At 44.4% G+C, this 23,032-nt stretch overlaps 1 protein-coding gene across 1 annotated transcript; it reads left to right on the top strand.

The window, feature by feature from the left end:
* Positions 1–10,209: 10,209 nt before the first annotated feature.
* On the top strand, positions 10,210–22,187 carry ISL1 (ISL LIM homeobox 1). Its single transcript, XM_080362947.1, has 6 exons — positions 10,210–10,820; positions 11,644–11,833; positions 15,101–15,360; positions 17,312–17,598; positions 19,230–19,397; positions 21,613–22,187. Exons 1-6 carry the CDS (start codon positions 10,793–10,795, stop codon positions 21,727–21,729), a joined length of 1,050 nt encoding a protein of 349 aa, XP_080219073.1. The 5' UTR covers positions 10,210–10,792; the 3' UTR covers positions 21,730–22,187.
* The last annotated feature ends 845 nt before the right edge of the window (positions 22,188–23,032 follow it).

Raw genomic sequence — 23,032 nt, 5'->3', positions numbered from 1 at the left:
TATTTCAACAGAAGGAAAGACAGGAAGTCAACTAACAGTTCAAACTGGTGACTTTCAGAAAGTCCTTCCTTCCTCTTCCATAAGAGTTCTTAACGGCAGAGGCAAGATTTCACCCAAAACGACTAAAATGGTTGGTTTATGATGATGACTGTATGTGGGAAGTATTGTAAATGAATGGAAGGTGAGAAAGGTTCAGGAAGTCACATACTTTATGTGCCTGTCTTCAAACCTATGTGTCAGGACATTTATGACAGTGGAGTGAGTTGAGTCCTTAAAAATAGACAACTGCTCAACCACTGTATAAACTGAGCTTTTAAGCTCATAAGGAGTCCACTTTCATAATAAATAACCTTAGAGTCAAAGGTCATAAAAGTAAAGTACATAAGGAAGAAAATACTATGCAGAATTTTGTGGGTTTCGTAACTTTATAACTGCTTGGTAGCAAGCAGGACCATCCATAAGATTTGTAGTTCTAGTTGGACCACAGACAAAAATATATGTAAAAATATTTGGGGTTATGTCTGCTTAAGCATTAAAGCTGATGTCCCAGTATAATGTTGCACACGCAGCTACCTTTGTAACACACACATTTATTTGCTGGAACATAAAGATGCAGAGACAGTGTGACTGTAATTCTTAAGGCTGATAAATATGTCAGAATGTTCAACTATAAACCAATAACAAGCCTCCCACTGACAATACTGGCAGTAGAATTTTATCCTTTTTCACTTGAAGGGCACTTTAGTGTATCTGTAAAATGGGTATAGTTATTATTGCTTGCCTCACTATATTGCTTGGCTAAAAACTTTCGATTTTGACTGAGTCCTCCAGGTCCCCCCTGTGCACAGATATCCACAACTCCCATCCTATTATTAAGAACTGAGTCCCTGACATAATGACTGTGCTGAGTCTTTGAGACCCTGAGAAATCAACAGATTAACATAGTATTAACATTATCTTTAAATCATATAATTGCAGCCTTGTTACAAAATACATTCTAAAATCTTTTTTGGTGGTACTTTTAAACAGGTGTTTCATAGACCTGGCATATCTTGTATTTATCTTAATATGGTAGCTATTTGCTCAGCTTCTGAGTCAGGGTGCTACAACTGTTCATGTTGGTGAAGCTCCACCAAGAAACACTGCCAACTATCTAACAGAGATTCAAGGGGGAGGAAGGATTATTCTGCTCATCTATTCTGACCTCCTGTCATAATTCCTGCAATAAAGCTGTTTTTTTTTCCTTTCCACCACATAAGCAAATGTTGTCAAACCCAATAGTTTCAGTATCGACAGAGTAATATTTATAGTGTCGTCTAGATAAAAACGCAGGAGGCCTGAAACAAATAAAGCTGACCCCAATTATCTTTGAAAATCCAAGTATGGCAAAATATACACGCATCATAAAAACATTCTTATCCTGTCACACAGAGGTGGAAGATGGTTCATTGCAACATGTGGTACTGGTATTAGGGTTTCTAATGTCACACAGCAAATCAATTTCTAAATTAAAAACAAACAAACAAAAAAGTAATTTCGGGTTTTAAAAAATCTGATAAGAGTTCTCCATCTGCCATGTGCCACAGTTGACAGCTGCTTCCTTTTGCATAGCTAAGATCAACCTGACCTTAGCCAGTCAGCCTGTGTACAGTATACAGGCATTGTTAACCATATTAGTGGAAAAGTATTAAGGCTTGGCAGAATTTTCTGTTCTTTGCCTTCTGTCTTTTGCTCTGATTAATACCTATCCCTTTCTATACTATTCCTGTCTGTCTCATATTTCTTCTCTGTGGTAGATGCCTTTTAAGAGTAGCTTGATTCAGCTGTAGCTGACGTTTTATGGAGCAGTGCTGACTCACATCACGTTTTTATAGGCCTGCTAGTTTCTGCACATATGCGGAACAGGGGTCCTCTTTGACCTACAGGAGTTACAGAGATTGGGGAGGAAGGTCTGGTGAGAGAGGTATTTCTTTCAAAAGAACAATGCTTTCTTAAAAGCAAAACAAACAAGTAAATAACAACAACAACAAAAGCATTTTCATTTTAGGAGAAAAAAATCCTATGCAAATTCAAGAGTGGCAAATAATTAAACTACTACACTATTACAATTAATATAAACATAACCAAGTTTTGTCAAATATATTAAGACTATTGTAGCCTTAACAGAAAAAATATTTTTGTGAGGCAGACTGGAAAACTTTTGCAGTTGAGTGCCAAATCATCTTCATTGGTGGCAGTATCTGATTTGTCACAGCCTCAACACCAAACACAAACACACACAGCATTTTCAAGAAGCGATCTTCTTTCTGTTTTCCTACCCTACCTCTATCTTCACTTTCTTTATTCCTCATTCTGCCATGCTTTTTCTTTTATATTCTTTTCACCATCAATTTCTTTCCTTCTTCTTTATTTTCTCAGTTTCCTATGGCATTGCATCCAATTTCTTAAATATTTCTCTCACCTCTGCCCCTCTGTGGTTTTACTTATTCCTCCACAAAATTTTGCTTATGCTTCTCCTACCTCTACCATGACATTTATCTCTTTTTATCTTTTCTCTAGCCCTCATTCTCTTTACTGTAGTCATTCCTAATACACACATTTTGTCTGACCACGTGGCACAAATGCATATGGTCTTCAGATCAGATCACATCTAGCCTTGTTCCAAGGCCTATCATTCATTTTGGTGCTCTTGACAACAGTGGGAATGACACGGCCTCTTTACTGATTGCACTTGCAGTATTGCCCAGAGTATGTGTCATCAAGCATGGTCCTGGGGATAGAACACATTTACTGGCCTGGTTCCTCCAAAGAGATTTTTTTTTCTTTCCGGTATTTCATGAAACCATGTGGACCAGTGTGTAGCAGACCATCTACAGGCAAACTGGAAAATCATCATAAAGACATCAAATTTCCTCTGATCTGCAGTTCAGATACATTATATGTGCAGATAGTAAGCCGATGCCATTTAAAAATTCCTGATCTGCAAAAGATATATTTGGCAGTGAAACTGTTAAACTATACATTTGCAGGGTCTTCAGTTTTTTAGTTCACCCTGTACATGTTTGTTTACACAGGAAAACAGAAGCTTTATGCAACAGAGTTGGAAAAGTCACAATACATGGATGCAAATAACCGTGCAAGCAGAAATACACATCCTACAGAGAGAGAGAACAAACCGTGACAGGCAGCTCAGGCTCCTGCTACATTTACTCGTAATACTTTTCTTTTCACAACCTGGGGCTGAACACAGCATTCTTAGCAGTACAAAGGAAACCATAAGTAGCTTTAATAATTATTCTAGTCTCCAGATGAATGCTACAAATACGTAACACATGTACTGTTTGCATCTATTGCACTAATACTCCAATTGTCTATCTACATACATATATAACCAATTGTGTGATATACTTTTCATCTTCATATGTAATGGATGGCACATGTCTCACTAGCAGGAAGAAATGCTAAGCTGTAAGTACGTTGTGCATACTTGTTCTTAATGTAAGATTTATGATTTATTGATGACTTTTACTTGCCCGTGTTCAAAACAGAGACCACTGAACGGTGGACAATACATAAAAATACCCCTCCCCTTTTATTTTGCTCTCACGCATGAGAAATGATTGTACAAATGGTCATGGTCCATCTTTAATTCATCCATCTAACATGCTGATTGCACTTTTACTTAGGATTCTCCTATTTTGTATGTGGCCACTTTAAGTTTGTGTGCAGTTTTGAAACTTGCAGGGTTGGTGTTGTGCAAATCTTAATAGTTTTTTGATGCGGTTTATTTTGGATTTTTAAAAATTATTATCTTTTCCTGTTGCAGTGAGGCAGCCTTTCCCCAGAACAAGTGTAATAAACCGTGTGCATTGCAGGGATATTTGTGTGAGCACGCTGAACTTACAGTATTTTTGCACATCGAGTTCTAACTGTGCCCTGTTTAGAACTCATCTCCTTTTTGGATCCCCCTGCTGCTTCTCTGGTCATTAATTTAGCAAGATTTTTTTCAGGATCTAAGCAATAATAGCTAATTTAACAGGGCAATATTTTGTGTTCACACATATCTACTCTTTTCGGCTAGTTAACTCGACCTGTCTAATCTCCACGCAGATAACTCTGTGTTTGGTTTTAAAATGCCTTTTTTTTTTTTTCTTTTCAGATCGCGGGTGTCAATTTTAGTGTGCTCTTTTGGAAAGGAATAAATACACCCTCTAAAGACAGAAGACGGGTGGTATATTCACTCCAAGGTCTACAGCAGATCACTGTCCGGCAGACAAGTAATCCACTACCAATCATCAAACTTAGTTTCTTCTAGTTGCTATATTTCTTCATTTACTGGGTGTTATTTCCCCTTCGCTGCTGTTGTTGTGTCTTCCTGGGTCTTCTGCACCGCTTGAAACCCTGTTGGGAAGATCAAGTAAGGCGCGGGGGAGGAGAGCGAGCCGCTTGGAAGGACAACCGGACAGTGTCTGCCGTGCAGCGATATTCAGAGTTGGTGAGACATTAAAGTCGTCGCTGTGAGCCCGGGTAGAGCCGAGGCTGGAAGTAATGAACGCCTAATTGCTTCTGAGGGAAGGCGCCTTGGCTCAGCCAGGAGAGCAGCTGGTGCCGCTCGCACCGGGAGGGTTTGCTGCTTCCTCAGCTGCCTTTGGCTCCTCGCTTTTGCCCTGCAGTGGGCGGCCCGCGCAGCGGGGTGCCCCTCTGTGGAACCGCGCGGAGCGGGCAGCGGTGTCCCGCCGGCTGGGAAGCAGAGAGCCTGGGAAGCAGAGAGGCGCGGAGTAGCGCGGAGCGAAGGTGCCCGCTCTCTGCCGCCCGGCGAGGCGCCGCGGCCCCGGCAGAACGCGCCTCGGGGGTTCCCCTGTGTCCCGGGCCGGGGCGAGGTGGACAGGGAGTGGACAACCCTCTCCCACCCCGCAGCTTCCCGCAGCGACAGCGGGCCCCACCGTACCGAGCCCCACGCCCACCTCGGCTGCTGCTCGTGCTGCTGTTGTTCTTGTTACTGTTGTTGATGATGAGGATGTTATTAATAAGAAGGGAGGGGGGGGGTAAATTTTAGTTGTTGTAGGGGTTATTGTTTTGGGGGTTGGTTTGTTTATTTGTTTTCTTTCCAAAGCCACACTCCAGAGCTGAGGGTCTGGGCTGTTTTCTTGAAGAAGCGACCATTGTAGCAGCGGTGAACCGGGAATCTGCTGGATGTTATTTCGGAGAGGCAAATTTCCAGTGGGAACGAGCCTGTTTACGAGGGGATAGGAGTGGGGTGTCCCTCACGCACACTCATGGCAAGACAGACTAGTGGGGGAGAGAGTTTTGCCTCTGGTCCGCATCCTCCCTCACCCGGCAGTTTGGCCCCCGACGTGGGCCAGGAGCTGCGGGCCAGGCGCCCTTTGGGGCTGTCACAGGGGAGGTCTCGGCTCGCTGCCTCCCCCCACGGCTCCCCACGGTCTGCGGAGGTGAACGAAAGGGCCCGATCCCCCTCGGCGAGATGCCCGCCAGAGCCAGAACTGGAAAGCGAGCCTTAAACTCCCTCGTTACCCAGAGATTTCTGTTCACCCCGGAGACAAAATCGCCGCTGTATTTCCTGTCCTTGTACACTTCCTGACACGGGGAAGATAACAAAGGGGAAAGTTTAAAGCAATAAATATCCCCGACCCGCCTCACCCTCCGTGTGAGCCCGTGTCTGCCGCTGCTGAGGCCAGGCGGCACTGGGCTGAAAAGAAATTTGGCTTTTCCGGTCGTGTTCCGGATCGCTCGGCCCGATCCGCGGTCTGCCACCTTCTTAACATCTTTAAGGGATTTTCCTCCCGCCAAATTTTTTGGGGATATTTTCCCTCAACTGTCAAAGACCTTGCTCCCTTACCCACTCTCTCCGTCACAGTGTACCGATTTTGGACCAAATTAAACCGAGACCGAGGCCGCGAGCCAATCCTGTGAAGGAGAGTGCATTCCGAAATGGCTTCAGGAGGGAAAGAATGGCCCTTTTTTTTTTTTTTTTTTTTTTTTTTTAGGCAGTAGCGCGATTTAATAAGCCAAATTGTATTATTAGAGTCACGAAGGTTTCCTGGGCGTGCAGAAGCCCACTGACAGGTTTTCTTGTGTTTTGATAGATTTAGTGCTGTTACGGTACACTTCTCCCTCACTTGCAGTAGCTAAGACTTGAAGATTAAAGATCGCACACCTCTAGATGAATCAAAGCCTACACCCCGGAGCAGCTAATACATTTCGTGATTGATTTCCCCGCTGTGTTGTTTCCAGTTTCAGCCTTGTGGAAACCTTTTTCCCCTCTCGGCATATTGCACTGGCTCAGCCCTGGTCTCCTCGCCGCATCGCACGAGGCAGTGAGTGGAGAACTGGACTTCTGGGAACCCAAACCGAGACTCTTCTTGAAAAGTGTCTTTCTGGCCCAAAGCTCCTCGAGAAAAGTTTTAAGCTGGATCTCACTGAAGGAGCCACCACGATGCAGTGGGACAAAAACTGCCCTGCCAACTGGAGCTGGAGTAGCTGTGTTGGGGGGACACACTTCTTATGGCCAGGTCCCCGGGTCTGAGCCCTGAGACAGTCACCGCGATGGGCCCGGGCAGAAGGGATGGGAACCCTCCCGATGCCCCGTTAGTATGTGGGGCTCGGCCGCCGCATCCCGGTTCTGCCGCAGCACTGGCCGCCAAAGGGCATCTCACCCAGTCCCTGATCCTGCCTCCCTTCCGAAACCAGCACTACCTCTTTAATCATTTCCCAAAGCTGTTTTGGTTTTGTTTGTTTGGGTTTGTTTTGTTTTTGTTTTCTCCCTCTTCTCGTTCCCTCCTGGGAAGCCGCCCTGTTTTTCTCCACTAAGCAAACACAAGACAGAATTTATAGCTGTTCTTCACGGAATGGAAAGGGTTAATAGCCGCTGTCTGTTTGGGGTTTGGTTCCCCCCCTCTCCCTTTCCTTCCCTTCCCTTGCCTTCCCTTCCCTCGAATGCATATAATCTCATTTGAGCCCCTCAACGTGGTGAAAGCTATTGATTGCTGTACAGAACCACCGAGTTTTAGCGGGCTCCTCCAGTCCCCTCCCCAAAAGAAAACAAATAAGAAAATTAAAGGAAAAACAAAAACAAAAAAGAAAAAAAAAATTCTAAACTGTCTCAAATACGTACAAATCCCGTTTTATGTCTTCCCATTCACGTGCATATTGATATCATAAAAGAGAAATCCTTCAGCAGGCTTTTTTTGCTAAATACCTTATTCATTAAAACTGGCAGTTCCACTCATTATTCCACTCCCTTAAACCCGATTCTGATGCTGGCTAAATATAGAGCTTCGCCTTCCTGGGAACGCGAATCGAATACACAGTAAGCGAATCAGTAGCAAAGAAGGGGGGAAAAAAAACCTTAATCAAAGCTCTCCTTTTCTTCCCAATCCCGGTTTGTTGGGGCGGCGACAGGTTTCTCACTTATTGTACATCCTTTGCAAAGATCAAGCTTAACATATAATCACCTCCCCCAGAAGTAGTAGTTAAATCCCCAGAAGTTAGGGGCTGGGGGTTAACAGAATTAAAAGCAGACTGGACTTTTTTCAAACAAAGGTATAACGGTAGAAAACGAGGTGCGTTATTTCAGAGCTGGGAGGGGTTGTGTTTTAATCAGGTCAAATTTTTAAAAGAAATACAGACATTGATGGGGGAAGATGTATAGGACGCAGTACGGAAAAGCACCTTTCCCGTTTCCGTCTTTTATAAAATACATGGATATTTTTTTCAGTCATTGGGATGACTCGGGTTTTTTTTTTAATTTATTTGCTCCGATATTTCCCCATCTCGCAGCCCGCGAGGTCACTTCCAGAGGGAAGGGGGGGGGGGGGGGGGGGCAGGGACAGGAGGGGAGGGAGGTCAGGGGGCGGAGGGGGACTGCCCCGTGTAGGGGAAGACAAGATGATGTTTGCAGAGTACCAGGCGGAAAGGCACAAAAGGTCCGAAACGCGCCCACCCTGCGCGGTTGCGGCCTCTCGCCCCTCGGCCAGCAGAGGTCGCCGCTCCGCCCGCGCTGCCTGCGCGGGGAGAGGGCGGCTGGGATCGGGCGCCTGGGCGGGGTAGCGGTTCCCCGCGGAGGGTGATGCCCCGCCACGCCGGTGCCGCTGCTGCGCACCGCACCGCTCAGGGCGGCCCCGCGGGGGAGGTAGTCGCGCAGAGCGGCGGGGGCTGCGGGGTGTGCCCCCGACCGCTGCGGGCCGCGGGAACACGGAGAGGAACGGGGCACGGTGGTACTCCTCAGTTCCCGGGCTAGAGGCATATAGGGGTGACAGCGCAGTCCGAGTCGATTTAAGTTAAATTGGCCATTACCCAAGGTTTGTCCCAAACAAGTGCCAGGCTGTCCGAATCTGCCAGCATCAGCAGTAATGCCTGATAATTGCTTTTTGGTTTACTCAGCTAACACGCAGAATTATAAAGTATACGTATACCTAGTCTCTTTTATATATATGCATGTACATAAATATCCCAAACTATATGCATATCGCCAGTTTATTGAGTGTAGAACTGATCACCTAGCAGAGTAGCATTTCCCACTGTTTACTTAAACGTCGAATATGTAAAGTAACTGTGTGTGTGTTTGCAGCCATATATTTGCCTCCTGACACTATCTTGACATCATTTCGAGACAGCTTAGTCATCTCTACAAGTGGCAACTTTGGGTCCCACTTCTTTGAAATAAAACTGGAGGGTGCGTTTGCTCCTCGACTGAGGAAAACAAAACATCTCGCCAACTAAGTTAGAATTCCAAGGAGGTCAGTTGTTAGGTAGCTGTTTCATCCGAGGAGGTCCGTTGTTTAGTAGCTGTCTCATTAGCAAATTAGAGTTTCAGAACTTTTTCTTGGCTGTTTCCTTGTAACTAGGTTTCCCCGTAGGAAGATATTCAACATGAATATGGCTTTGACTCTTTCACTCATACTTGGTTGCCTTTAAAAAAAAAAAAAAAAAAAAAGGACTTTGAAAAAAGTATATTTTCCTGATGAGTAGTGATTGGAAGGCACTTTTGCGCTACGTTGATGAAGGCGGTGTAACAGCCCATATGGAACAGAACACAAAAATGGTATCTAAACAAACTCAAAGGGGACGTTTAAGATGGAGGAAGGGAGAGAACTGAGAAGGGTTTGGGATGGACACGCTCGGGAGCGGCTACAGATTCGCGCACACACTAAAAGAAAGGTACCGTGTAGCCTAAGCGGAGTCTGTCCTTTGAAAAACATACACAAAGAAACCCGTGCCCACGGGAAAATCGCATTTTGGCTGTTTTGGGAAGCCTCCATATAATCGTCTGCTGGAAAACACAGCCCCGCGGGGGCCGGTGCCCGACGGGGCGGCCTGCGGGGCACCGTGTGCCGATGCGCAGCTGGGGCGCGGGCATCGCACTGCACCGCACCCGGCCGCGGCTCTCGGGTCCGAGCTTCCCACATCGTCTGCAGGGAGCAGCGCCTCAGAGTCGCGCAAACGACGGAGTCCACGTCTTCTCCCTCTTTTTTTTTTTTTTTTTTTAATAAGAATGTTAAGGGATTCTCCACGGGGAAAGGCAACATTTCTTCACTTTTCTCCGAGAATCTCCATTCCCAGCCAACCTACGAAAACTCGTGAACACCCTAAACACAGGATGCGCTTCTATTTACAGATTGAGGAAAGGAGAGGAAAAAACAAAAACAAAAACAAAACAAAAAAAACCCCAAAGGATCCTAAAGGGATTGGAAATATAAATAGAATTGAGAGAGTGTTCAGAGACAATTTAAGGTAAATATTTGTACCTTCTTCGATCTTGTGTTTAACTGAAATACATGAAGCTTTTATCCGCAATTTTAAGGAACAAGGAGGCTGGAGAACAAATAGTCCCATCTCATGGCTGGGGCCATGACCAGCCAGCATGCCCTTTCTCCCCGCTCAGGGAAGCTTCGCCTGGGCAAACCGGAGCGGCGTCTCCCGCCTAGGAAAAATAAATCCTCGAAAAGGAAATAGTTGGTTTAACATCACCATCCCAAACACCCTCCTTCCCCCCAAAAAATATATATAAATGGAAATGGTAAATATGCCACGGCAAAACCGAGAGGGGGAAAGGGTGGAGGAGACCGATCGGGCCCGGGAAGGAAAATGAAAGGTGTGACGGGAGATAAGCGGCGGGGATGGAGGAGAGCGACAAGAAGAAAGTATAAAGGGAAATACAAATGAGGAGCGAGGAAAAGTTGCCTCCGAGAGCCCGAGCCGGGGCTGCCGCGCCGCCAGACGCTGAAATATGATAATCAGAACAGCTGCGCCCGCCGTCCGCAGCCAATGGGCGCCGCGCAGGCGTGACGTCCCCGCTCATGACGTCAGGCCAATGGCGAGCGGGCTGAGTTGGAGCAGAGAAGTTTGAGTAAGAGATAAGGGCGAGGCGAGTGCCCGAGCCGCCAGCGCTCAGTCCGGCACCGCCACTCCGCCGCACCGCTCCGGCATCTCATCGCACTGCACCGCTCCCGCTCCGCTTCTGCACCGCTCCCGCACCGCTCCCGCACCGCTCCGCGCGGCCGGACCCCGCCGCGCCCCCGGCGCAGCACCCCGCACGGCGCCTCGCCGTGCGCCCCCTTCTCTCTCCGCAGCCCTGACAGTGTCTCCCACGCTGGTGGTGTTTTATTTTGCCTTTTTTTTTCCAAGTTTTTTTTTTTTCCTTTGTTTTTACTACTTCTACTGTTTTATTATTTTTAATTTATTTTTATTTTTAGCGACAGCTCTCAAACCTACTTGGTGTCTTAAAACGAAACCGTACACCATTTCACTGTGGACATTACACCCTCTTACAGATATGGGAGACATGGGAGACCCACCAAAAAGTAAGGCGGAATTTTTACCGTTGTTGGAATAAATGTGCTGTCTATTGTAATCGTCTCAGGCGAACTGCCAAAGAGCTGAACTTCATTTGAATGATAGAGAAGATGCCTTTGTTGCCATGCCTGCATGCTTGCTATGTTTTAACCTCGTAGCCTTGTATGTTAATAGACTAGGGTCCTGCTCTTTTTTAAAGTTTGGGGAGCAGGAAGGATTTTAATGGCATCTCCAGACACGGAGCCTTAAATTTTCTTCGTGCTAGACTACGGTGAGGCTGTCTGGCTATATAGCACCTAGTCCGATCTAGGGGAATTAGCATTAGACTTTGCAAAAGAAAGCAAGTGACAACCGTAATGATGCTTGGTCTTTCTAACAGCCTCGGGCCCCTCTCCTATGGCAAAGGGCTGAATGGGGAGCGCACCCAGCCACGCGTTCATCGTTTCCAGTCAGAGCCTCTTAAAAAATGAAATCAAACATGTAGGTGCTCTCCCCGTGAAGAAAGGAATTCAAATAAGCAGTCAATAAAATACAAATAAAACAACGAGAGAGTTCGGAGTTTTAATTCTGTGTAAGGCTTGAGAAATGAGGACCTTCATTACGAAGACTGTTCACATCTGCATTTTAACATATGTTCAGCCTGCTTTCTAAACGAGGCAAGGTTTGGATGGCACACTTCAATTACCATACAAAAGTGTAATACTCTTAAAAACAAAACAAAACAAAAAAACCACTCTCAGAGTACACTCTATAAGGGAGCGACACTAACAGTGTGTTTATCTCTGTAGGAGAGTAAACGGTTAGTCAATCATGTATTTATTTTCATTTCAGAAAAACGCCTGATTTCCCTATGTGTTGGTTGCGGCAATCAAATTCACGATCAGTATATTCTGAGGGTTTCTCCGGATTTGGAATGGCATGCGGCGTGTTTGAAGTGTGCAGAGTGTAATCAATATTTGGACGAGACCTGTACGTGCTTTGTTAGGGATGGCAAAACCTACTGTAAAAGAGATTATATCAGGTACGCCATTTAATTGTTTACGCCATTGTTTAATTATTCGGTGTGATTTTTTTTTTTCTTTTAACTTGCTAAATCTGACAGAGTCAGGAAGATGAAAAAATGTGAGAAAGAGACTGAAAAGACAATTGTTATGTTTTTAAGTGATTTCCACATAGATAGGCGAGAGGAAATTTAGAGTCAAGTTTTTTATTCCACAGATTAAAATGCAAATCTCTGTATAAACAAAACTTCATTCGGGAACAGCTAGTGAATGTGTGGGACCCTTCTTAGGACTCTGCAATGCATCCTTATGGTTCTAACAAACTGTGAAAACGTAGTTAATGGAGAATATTTTCAATAGTGTGGATGCTGTGAGCAACACGGATCTAATCGCTTTTTAACACAACCAGAGAAAAGCAACTCTCTTGTTTTTGCAAAGGCACAATGGCATTAATAAGAAAGGAACGTCAAGTATAAAGTATATATGCCATAAAAATACACCAAGGTGGGGGGGGGGGGGGGGGGGGGCGGAACAGAAACAGAACAACCAACCAACCAAAAAAACCCAACCAACCAAACAAACCCCCAAACAAAACAATTTAAAGCCTATCGGGGGGGGGGGGGGGGGGGGGGGGGGATAAAAATAAAAAAGGCAAAAGAAAAACAAAACCAAAAGGCAAGTTTCCTTCTGAATAAAGGATCCTTTTCTGGGTAGGTTAAAACCTAGACCGAAATGTTTCTCAAAATGTTTCTTCACTAAAATAACAGACATTTAATCTTTTTAAATATTAACCCCTTTGGTGATATCTGACTGCCTTTTCTCTCTTATCTTATCTATACTGATGAATTAGACAGAGCAGATCAAATTGCCCATCATCTGTTCGCGAACAATTGGGTATATTTAGATAATGGAACCGCTTCCTTCCTCACATTAAAATCTGGTAACTGATAAAATGTGAGACTTGCCAATCCTGACACTATAGAGAAACCAAAGGAGGAATTTCGAGTGTGTTTATTATTTGTGCTCCTGGGTCATAGTGATCCGTTTCAGTGTTGTCTACTGGGTTTGTCAAACCAGAACTTGGTATGACACTGAAGTATGGACAGTAATATTTTTACTGAAAGTTTTGGCAGCAAATGCCTATGTAGCCAGCTAAAACATCTTTTCTAGTTTCTTTGTAACGCTCAATTGCGATAAAGCACTTGAGTCTTTCCTTCTCCAGTGCACAATTCATAAGCAGATCATTCCTTCAAGCCATGTTGTGAGATTACTCTCGAAGTTTTACCGTGATGAAAAACAGCCCACTTTTTTTTTTTTTTAAATCTTTCTTTCTTTTCCTTTCTTTCTCTCTTTCTTTCTCTCTTCCTCTCTCTCTTTCTCTCTCTTTTTCTCTCTATCTTACTCTCTTCCTCTCTCGCTTTCTCTCTCTCTTTTTCCCTTTCTCTCTCTCTTTCTCTCTCTCTTTCTTTTCCTTTCTTTCTCTCTTTCTTTCCTTTGGGTCCTTGCTCTTAAATGTTGTTCTTTCATAATTTAAAGTGAAAGGAAGATGTTTGGACTGAGATGTGCTCATTTCCCCCCTGTAAGAACTCAGAGGGAGAAATTTAAACAACAACAAAAATCACCTCTTTTAATTAATTAATACGGAGTACATTTAATTTGCTAAAATTTTAAAAGTAAGTTCTACGTTATGTGCCAGACGACTTTGAATTAGATCGTAAGCCAATCTATAATTGTCAGGCATGTGGGCAACCCCCGCATTTTTTGTACTTATTAATGCATATATTTTTTGCCATAGTTTTGTTGTTTAGCCGCTTAGCTGGTTGTTTGGTTGTTTGGGTTTTTGTTTCGTTTTGTGTTTTTTCTTCTCGGTAATATGTAGCTTATGATATAGGATGAGCACACCTCTATAACCATAGCAGCTAAAGATGTGTGTAAATAAACGTCTATAGCGACAAACATACATCACAGTCTGTATCTCTAAGGAAGCATACTGATGATGAAATGTGTGGGGATGAAAATTAACTCAGTTTTAATAACAGTTTTGCAGTTCTGTGGACCTTGTGTATCCATATGTACATATATTCATACATTTGCGGAAACGTTAATTTTACTTAATATCAGGAGGATGGCTAAGGAGCACCCGGCAGGAGCCCAGAGACTGTATAGTTCTAGCTAGACATCCGAGTTTGAGCATTTTCTCCTGTTCATTTGCTGATGCATGAACTGTCCCGCTCTCCTCCAGGGGAGACGAGGAACTCACCACCCACTCCTGCTTGTAACCCCAGAAACCCCTAATATGCCCTGTACAGATGTCAGTGAGAAGTTGCTCCTTTGCTGCTGCCGGAGGGCTTGAGTCCCTGCTCAAGGTGGGAGCGTCAGCATGGTGGGGGAGACAGGCCAGTGAGGCTCAGGTAGGGGGGGTGCTGCGGAGCCAGAGCACCCAAAATGTCTTTTAATAGAGGGCGGCAGGGGAAGACCTACACTACTGTGTGAGCATATGTATATAGAAAGCAGGGTGTGTGAAATTTGGTATGAAACGAACCGCGTTGGGAGAGCACGCGGGGAAGAGTCCCGGTCGCTGGCAGAGCCAGCCCTGCAGCGTCCTAGGGACTAAGCTGCCGGCAGCCCGTAAATGCATTAAGCAGTAAAAGTCCTGAATGGATTCCTCGAAAAAATAACACCATTTGGTGAGGTCCACGCTTTTGTGCGTGGGGACTGCATGGCAGCTTCGCTAGCCTCACGTTTGCCCGGTGTTTGCACGGGCGGTCCCGTTCAGCTCCGGGCCAGGCTAGGTCGGGTGCCCCCTCCGTCAGAAAGGAGAGAGAGGGCAGGGCCAGCCCCTCGCCTGGTGCAGACTGGGCTTTGGGGCAGAAGGGAGAGTTCGGCATCTCCTCGGGAAGGAAGGGGGTCGCTTTTTTTGTTTCTCCCTCCGTTTTGCCGCCCACCTCCGCCAGCCCATCCCTCTCCCTTTTCCTTGTTCACCGATGTGTCCGGGTCCCCAATGCCTTTTACGGACTGAGGATCAGTACACTGGCAGCAAATTAACCCGTGTTATTCCTTTCTTCTTCTGGCTTCTGTATTTTCAAGGGTTATTTAACAAGTGGAATTCGTGTGGCGCGTCTACATGGGGCCACGGGGCTACCCACGAGCGGGAGTGAAAACCTCTTTCTTTCTTTTCTCCTTTCCTTTCTCCTCTCTGCCACCCCCCTCTTCCCTTCCCTCCCCTTCCCCCTCCCGTTCTCTCCCTCCTTCCCTCCCTTCTACTTTCTGGGCTGGGCCCTGCTCAGGTTATACGGCATCAAGTGCGCCAAGTGCAGCATCGGCTTCAGCAAGAATGACTTCGTGATGCGCGCCCGCACCAAGGTGTACCACATCGAGTGTTTCCGCTGCGTGGCCTGCAGCCGTCAGCTCATCCCCGGCGATGAATTCGCTCTACGGGAGGACGGCCTCTTCTGCCGGGCGGACCACGACGTGGTGGAGCGGGCCAGCCTGGGCACCGGGGACCCCCTCAGCCCCCTGCATCCCGCCCGGCCGCTGCAGATGGCAGGTACCGCCCGCACCCGGCGCCGTGGAAGCTTGCGGGGTTCGGCGCCGCCAGGCCCGGCGCCTGGCGGAGGAACGTCCGCCACTTGCAGCGGGTCCTGTGCTCCCGCAGAAAGGCGGCCCCAAGCGTGCGCACCCGCGGAGCGACGGTGCGGCGGCGTCTCCCGCGCCCGGGGCTGCCGCGAGTCTGGCTGCGGTGAGGAATGTCCGCGTATGCGGTACGTGTGAGGCGGAGACACCCACCCAGGGGGCCGCACTCCCATAGCTTGCACCCCTCCTGCTCCGACAGCTCACTGGGTGCTGGAGTTGCCCCCCCGCGAGCCCGGAACAGCCAGGAGCCTAAGTCGGAGAGGGGATGAGCCGCTGCAGGAAGCAGGTCTGCGGCAAGACACAGACCCCTCTGCCTCCTGAGTGTGTGGAAAAGCTAGTTTAAGCACTGGTCGAAGCGGGAACAGAAAAGAGATAGACTTAATAACTACAGGCGAGCACTTAGGCTGTAATTTAAAACTGTCAACAAGCTAATCTTCGGTAATTGCCTTTTAAAGTGACTGTGCCTTCTTGAAACGTTTTATGTGATTTGATGAGAATTTCATCTTAAACCTCAGCATTGTAACTTCAGAATCACCCCACCTTATAACTTTGCTTAAAGTTTTAGTTCTCGACGGCTACATCCGATATTCAGAGACGCTTAGGTTTAGGAAGGGACACATCCCTGAGGCAAACTCGGCTGGACAATTCAAGGTTGGCCGGCACTATATCTGTGCAAGTAACTGTAACTAGAAAGGTTATTTACAAGCGTTTAAAAGGCCCCCTTTCCCGCTTCTGAGCTGCTTTCAAGTTACGTATCTATATATAGGGAGAAATAATCCCGTAGCTGATCACGGCAGAATTTTTGAGAGACTGTGCTTGCTCCCTGTAGTGTGTTTGTGCACGTCTCCGAAAGGCACATTGAGTTGGCAAGTACAATTCTGCTAATATTTGAAGAGTTCGCATTGTTTTCATCGCATTTGCTGATTTATTGTTATAATCAGAAAAGTCGAAAGCCGAGTGTACAAAAGTAAGCAATTCTGAATATTGCCGAACCAGGATTTTAGGGGGGAGGGAAGTAAAAAGGTAGTCAAATTACATCTAGATAGCTAGAGCTACACAATACGTAGAAGAACAGCAGAATCACACGAACACTTCAAGCTCTTGATGTGATGCTCAGCATACGTTTGCATTTCTTGGCGGTTTCCACGAGTTGCTGCGCTTGTTCCTCTTTTAAAGAACTGTCAAAACATTAATATTTTTTAGTATTCGTCAGAAGTTGACATAAATTCACGTAGGACCTCCACTTTCTAAAAGAGTCTCTCGTCTTCCAAGCTCTGGGATACGGGGCTCTCGCAGGATTTTCCTCCACAGTCACGGTGCAGCATATTTGGCTTACTTTGCTGTGATTTGGAAGCGTTAAACTGCCGGGAATTGTATGTTATCGCGGCCTCTGGATAAACTGAGCTAGATTCAGTATACAAGAAGCAGGGCCGATTAATGATTAATTTAAGAACTACTCTTTCATTAATTTTCGGGTCAGAAATCCGGTTTGTCGATTCCTAGGAAATAAATACATAAACCCCTCCCTTTCCTAGCGCATGCACACCTTAGGGAGCTCGCCACGCACTGTCAAGTCTCATGCAGGTTCAAGCTTCTGTCGTTAAGTGTTTTAGGGGGTGGTTTGTTTTTGCAAATTAATTATCTGTGAAGTCAGAAATGTCAGTCCTGTCACTCCACCAGCGCATAAAGCAGAGGAGGCTGCAGGAACTCCGATAGATCTGACTGCTTGAATGGCCTTTGAAAGAGAGTTCATCACCCCTCTCTCTCCACCTCCCTCTGTCCCACCAGCTTAGATTCATAGCCTCTGCTGAGTCCCTGCTTCCTACTCATGGGGATCCTGTTCCTACTTTCCCCTTCCCTTACAGCAGAACCTATCTCTGCCAGACAGCCAGCTCTGCGACCCCACGTCCACAAGCAGCCCGAGAAGACAACCCGAGTCAGGACTGTCCTTAATGAAAAACAGCTTCACACCTTGAGGACCTGCTATGCTGCCAACCCCAGACCTGACGCCCTCATGAAAGAGCAACTGGTAGAAATGACTGGCCTCAGTCCGAGGGTCATCAGGGTTTGGTTTCAAAACAAGCGGTGCAAGGACAAAAAAAGGAGCATTATGATGAAGCAACTTCAGCAGCAGCAACCCAATGACAAAACTGTAAGTGGCTTCATCCTCTGAGAGTGCGCAGCCTTCCTTTCCGAGGAGAAACGCCTGGGCTACATCCAGCCCGGTCAGCCTCTGGGGTCGGTTTGACGCTCTTGATTTTGTGCGAGCTCCCTTATAACAAAGAAAATGATACTGCTTAACTATTATCAGCTTGTTTCTACTGTCAGTGCAATTAAAACAGACCACGATGAGAAGCCGATGCAGGCTGCTCAAGTGAACACGTCTTTTTCTAGGGCTAAGGATACGTAGTGGATTAGACTAACTTCTCTGCACCATGAATTGCGACCTGCAGAGTTTATGGGATGTAATAAGCCCAGCCTTGTGTAACATTTATAATGCAAATGCAAAGGACTTCTTGAGGGGAAAATGACGCTTTCGCCCTCTTCAGTGGTTTACACAGGAGTAAACCCATGAGTAAAACCCACGAGTAAGAGGGAAATTCCATGTGTTTTCTTAGCACTTTCTATAATACAATGTACATGTGCGTGTTTGTCAGTGCACTTACTGTAGAAAAATATAAAGGCAATGCAAAGTTTTTGAATTACCATCGTATTTACAGGTTACTTAGAATAGATATAGTTCTTACACGGAGATGCATAGAGATTTTGTCCGGGGGCATATGCACATATGATGCAAATAAGCGGAAAGTGCCAGGTTCAACAGGGCAAACTGGCTGTCTCCATTTTAAGCCAACTTTTTTCTTTTTTTCTTCTTTTTTTTTTTTAAATTTTTTTTTAATTTTTTTTAAATTTTTTTTCTTTTTCTAATTTTATTTATTTTATTCCCCCCCCTCCCCCCGCCCCCCCGCTGTTGTTAGTCCACTTGCAGAAGAGTCTGTTATTCTGCCTCTGTATATTGACTGACCTGAGAATGAGTATTAATTCATAAGGCTGCCTAGTTAAGTGGAATTTAAGGAGTTTCATTTTACCCTGCTGGAATGCAATAAAACACGATGCTATTAACTCTCCTGAACAATCTATTCGTCGGAGCCTGAAGTTATTTTATACACAGTGCCTGTACCACAGGGCATATAGCAAGAGCTGGTGGTTGTTGTTTTTGTTCTGTGTGTTTTGTTGTTGTTGGGTTTTTTTAAATTATTATTTATTTTGTGATATGTGGGTTTTTTGTGTGGTTTTTTGTTTTTAATTGTTGTTGTGGGTTGTTTTGTTTTAAATTTTCTTTATTTTGTTTCGGTAAGGGTGCGGTACTGACGTAGCTCGGGTTTGCAGTGCAGTGGATATGCGATCCAGTTAAGGTCACGCAGAACAAAACCAGTCTGGATACGGCATAGAAAGGCAGCATGATTAACTGTTTCTTGTGCCGAGCTGTGCATCTGAAGCCACGATACAGAGTGCTCGTGTTTAAGAAAGGTTGGGGCGCAGGGGGTATGCCTTGGGAGAAATAGGAGGATTAAAGGGAAAGAAAGTAAACTTCCACCGTGATTAATGCAGTGGGTAGAAATAGGTTGACCTAGAGCAGAATAGAGTAAGACATTCACAGCAGATTAACAAAGCAAATACAAACGACTGTATAGATAAGATAGAAAGCAGTTTATTGACTCAGCGCTTATATACAATAAAGTTAACCAAGCTCATTAACATCTTTTTCTGTGCTGTTTACAGAATATCCAGGGGATGACAGGAACTCCGATGGTGGCTGCTAGTCCGGAGAGACATGACGGTGGTTTACAGGCGAACCCGGTGGAGGTGCAGAGTTACCAGCCGCCCTGGAAAGTACTGAGTGACTTCGCATTGCAGAGTGACATAGACCAACCTGCTTTTCAGCAACTAGTAAGTGTCCATTCCCAGCAGGAGCAGGTCAGCCTGTACCCGAGGCAGAGCAATAGGGGTTTCTCTAAAGGTGTTGGATGTCCTCAGAAAGATGAGCAATCTAGCCTAGCTGGGTTTTCCTGCAATTGTAAGGTGGGCATAATGGCATTCTGTAAATGCGGTGAACTCAATTGATTTAATAGGGCTGGCTGAAAAATCTATCTTAGTGCCCAGGAGAGCTCTTGCTGATTTGCGTGGGAGCTGGACAAAGCCCGACCCTAGTCTGAGGTTAACTCAGCTTGTACACTCTTGAAAACGTCTCTATCAGAGATTTAATACATTATTCACATACCATTTAGTTGTATGCACATTTGTGAAAGCAGTTTCTAAAATTCTCCCCTCCTTACTTCGGGACAATTTTGCCTTTATGTGACCGGGTGGATTTAAAACATATGATGTCAGCCTGTGCCCTTGTTTTGTCACACAGATATCAGTAACTTAATTAAGTTTTTGAAGTCCTTGTTTTAAATAAGGACATCTATATACCGCTTTATACATATATATGTGCATATATATATGCATATATATATGCATATATATATGCATATATAGGGTTTAGACCAACTGTTTTACTTTGAAAATGGAATTATTAGTACATATTCGTGTGAAAAAAATGCAAACGGTATGATAAACTGCCTTAAGCCAAAAGAAAACAGACCTTCTAGAATAAATTCTGTTCTTAACTCACTTCCTTATGCCTACGTCATTTGGCAGCTCATACGGGACCATATCACCTACAATACTTAGGCCCAACAAGGTGAATTAAGGACAGAAGTTCAGCCTTAACTCAATTTCCTGGCCTAAGTGTGTTAAAAACAGATCTTTAGAATAATAAGGTATGTTATATATAGTTCTTCAGTGATTCAAAATAGTACTTAATGGTGAAAAAAAAAAAAAGGATATAGACCTTTTTTTGATTTGTTGGGCATTTTGTCAACATGAAGCAATGGAAGACAAAGGTTTGTAGCCCTGTTTAGAACTGTTTTCACACCTTTTCAGTTTACTATGACACTCTCTCGCAGGATCGCTTTTCTTTTGCCCAGTGGCAGGCTGCAGCACGCTTCTCTCCCCTGGCATACTGTGCTCACTCGGGAAGCTGCAGCACAGCAGCAGGGCTGTTTGCATCATTTTACCTCTAGAGCAACGACTGGTTTTCCTGCATTAATCAAGGTGTCAAGCAGACACCAGAAAAATTCATCTCCTTTGGCTGCCTTATTTATTGTGCCTTAACAGAACAGGAGACATTTAAAACCTTTTATGCACTGAGTTTTTCTATAGAGTAGTTCTTTTGTTTGTTTGTTTTAAAAAGAGGCAGGATGGAAGATGGATAGCCCAAATACTCACACACATACAGGTAGAGAGATCATTTGATAGATTAATATTGATATATATTGGACATAATGTGTGATACTGAAGAGTTAAAATAAAGAATAGTGTATGGAACAGATGGTTCATCGACTGTTCAAGATAAGTCTTTAATCTGGAAAGGGCCTTAATCACAAGATCGGACACCTAAATATATGCCAAATAAATGCTTTTGAATTAGTAAAACTTTACCCTTCAAATCATGCCTTTTCCCAACGCTGCTCCTAAACTAACAGGAGCCATGGGGCACATTAAGAGGGAGAAGTGTGACCCTTTTTATCAAACTAACTCTCGTTAAAAAGAGACAGCACCCTCTTCAAATCAGAAATGAAAGAGGATGGCTTGTTTCAAATGCCTTGTGCTCCTGGGTGCTCCTTCCAGGTTTATTTTAGTATGTGCACAAAAGGGAAAAAAAGTGACCTTGCAGTTTTGTGTAAAAAAACCATATGCACTCTTAAATATTTGACTAGAACATCCTGTTGGGACTGCCACTCTTGCAAGACAGGGAAGAAGGCCTCATTAATGTTTGTTTATTTGCTTGATTTTTCAGTCTTCCTTTTTATTTTTTTTTAACCTGTTTTTTTGTTTTGTTTTGTTTTTTTTTCCCTTCGTGATTTAACCTGAAGGAGATTACTCTGAAGTCAATGGGGAAGCGAAACAAATCAAAAGTGACACAGTGTGCTGTGAAAATATATCAGGCCATTCGGCTGTATTAATTTTTACATTCTTTTTTGCCTTTACCTGCTGCTACTTTTCTTCGATTGTTACAGTTGTAACAACAGTTTTTTTTTTTTTTTATTTTTTTTTTTAGGTTAATTTTTCAGAAGGAGGACCCGGTTCCAATTCTACTGGAAGTGAAGTAGCATCAATGTCCTCTCAACTGCCAGATACGCCCAACAGCATGGTAGCCAGTCCTATTGAAGCATGAAGAACATTCTTTCAGATTTCTGTTGTTGTTGTTTCTGCCCTTACCCTCACCCCTGTTGGAGAGAGTGGAAAAGTAATCGCATTGGGACTCCGAAATTTAGAGGGGAAAACTATTTAACAACCCTGTAACGAACCTAGCAAGGAGCTGCTCCATGAAACGAACGGAGTCATGTTTGAAAACACAAGGTAATATGGTAGCAACACTGTGAAGACAATCATGGGATCTTACTAGAATAAATACTAAATGCAAAAACAAACCCCGTGCTATTCAATGGTCAGAGGAGGATTGAAAAGACGTTTTCAAAACGTAAAGGATTTGTACTCGTGGATCTCAAAAAAAAAAAAAAAAAAAAAAAAAAAAGTGAAAATAAATATTTTTCGTTTGACTGCACATCTTAGGGAGAAACCAAGGTAGAGGGACTTTCTATCCAGTCCCTCCCAATCCGCATGGTGCTGTTTCTATATTGGTGATTGCCTTGCCAAAAAGTGCTCCAGTAGGTTTCCATCATCGGGAAAGAGACGATTTAGCCTTGCATTGTTGAAAGATTCATTGCAGGAAGGTGGAGCTACGTTGGTTTGCAATGTTGTTTTTAGTTGACTCTTAACAAGGTGTTGTTTCCTGGGTCTCTTCTAGCATGTACTGTAGCGGGGTTTTGGTTTTGTTTGGTTGAGATCCACTCTCTATCAAGTCTGAAGCGATTAAAAGTAGGTTTTTGAATTCCTCTTTAAAAACCAATTTATAAAAGCATTGCAACAAGGTATACCTCTATTTTGCCACAAAGCGTCTGGGGATCGTATTTGAAATGTGTCCGTCCAAGAACCTTCCCCTCCCCCAAAGATGTGTATCGTCTTTGGTTAAAACGTCTGTTTTTCTCTCTTTGTCTTTCCCTTTCTCTTTCTCTATCCTTTTTTCTCTCTCTTTCTCTATCTCTTTCTCTGTCTCTAAAGAGAAAAAAAAAAAAAAAGGAAAAGGAAAAATAAAAAAAAAAACCTCTTTTGTTTGCTCTTGCATTGCAAACTTAGAAAGTAATTTATTATTTATTATGGGAAGACTTGCCACTTTTCATGTCATTTGACTATTTTTTGTTTGCTGAAGTAAAAAAGAAAAAAAGAAAAAAAAAGTAAAAAAAAGGTTGTACCGTGGTCTTTGAATTATATGTCTAATTCTATGTGGTTTTGTCTTTTTTTTTTTTCTTAAATATTATGTGAAATAAAGCGCCATATGTAGAATTATTATATCTTCAGGACTATTTCACTAAATAAGCGTTTGAAATAGAGAAAATGATAATAATATTAATATTAAA

The sequence above is a fragment of the Nesoenas mayeri genome (assembly GCF_963082525.1).
Source record: "Nesoenas mayeri genome assembly, chromosome: Z".
NCBI classification, from domain to species: Eukaryota; Metazoa; Chordata; class Aves; order Columbiformes; family Columbidae; genus Nesoenas; species Nesoenas mayeri.
This window is presented reverse-complemented; position numbering and strand designations above follow the sequence as displayed.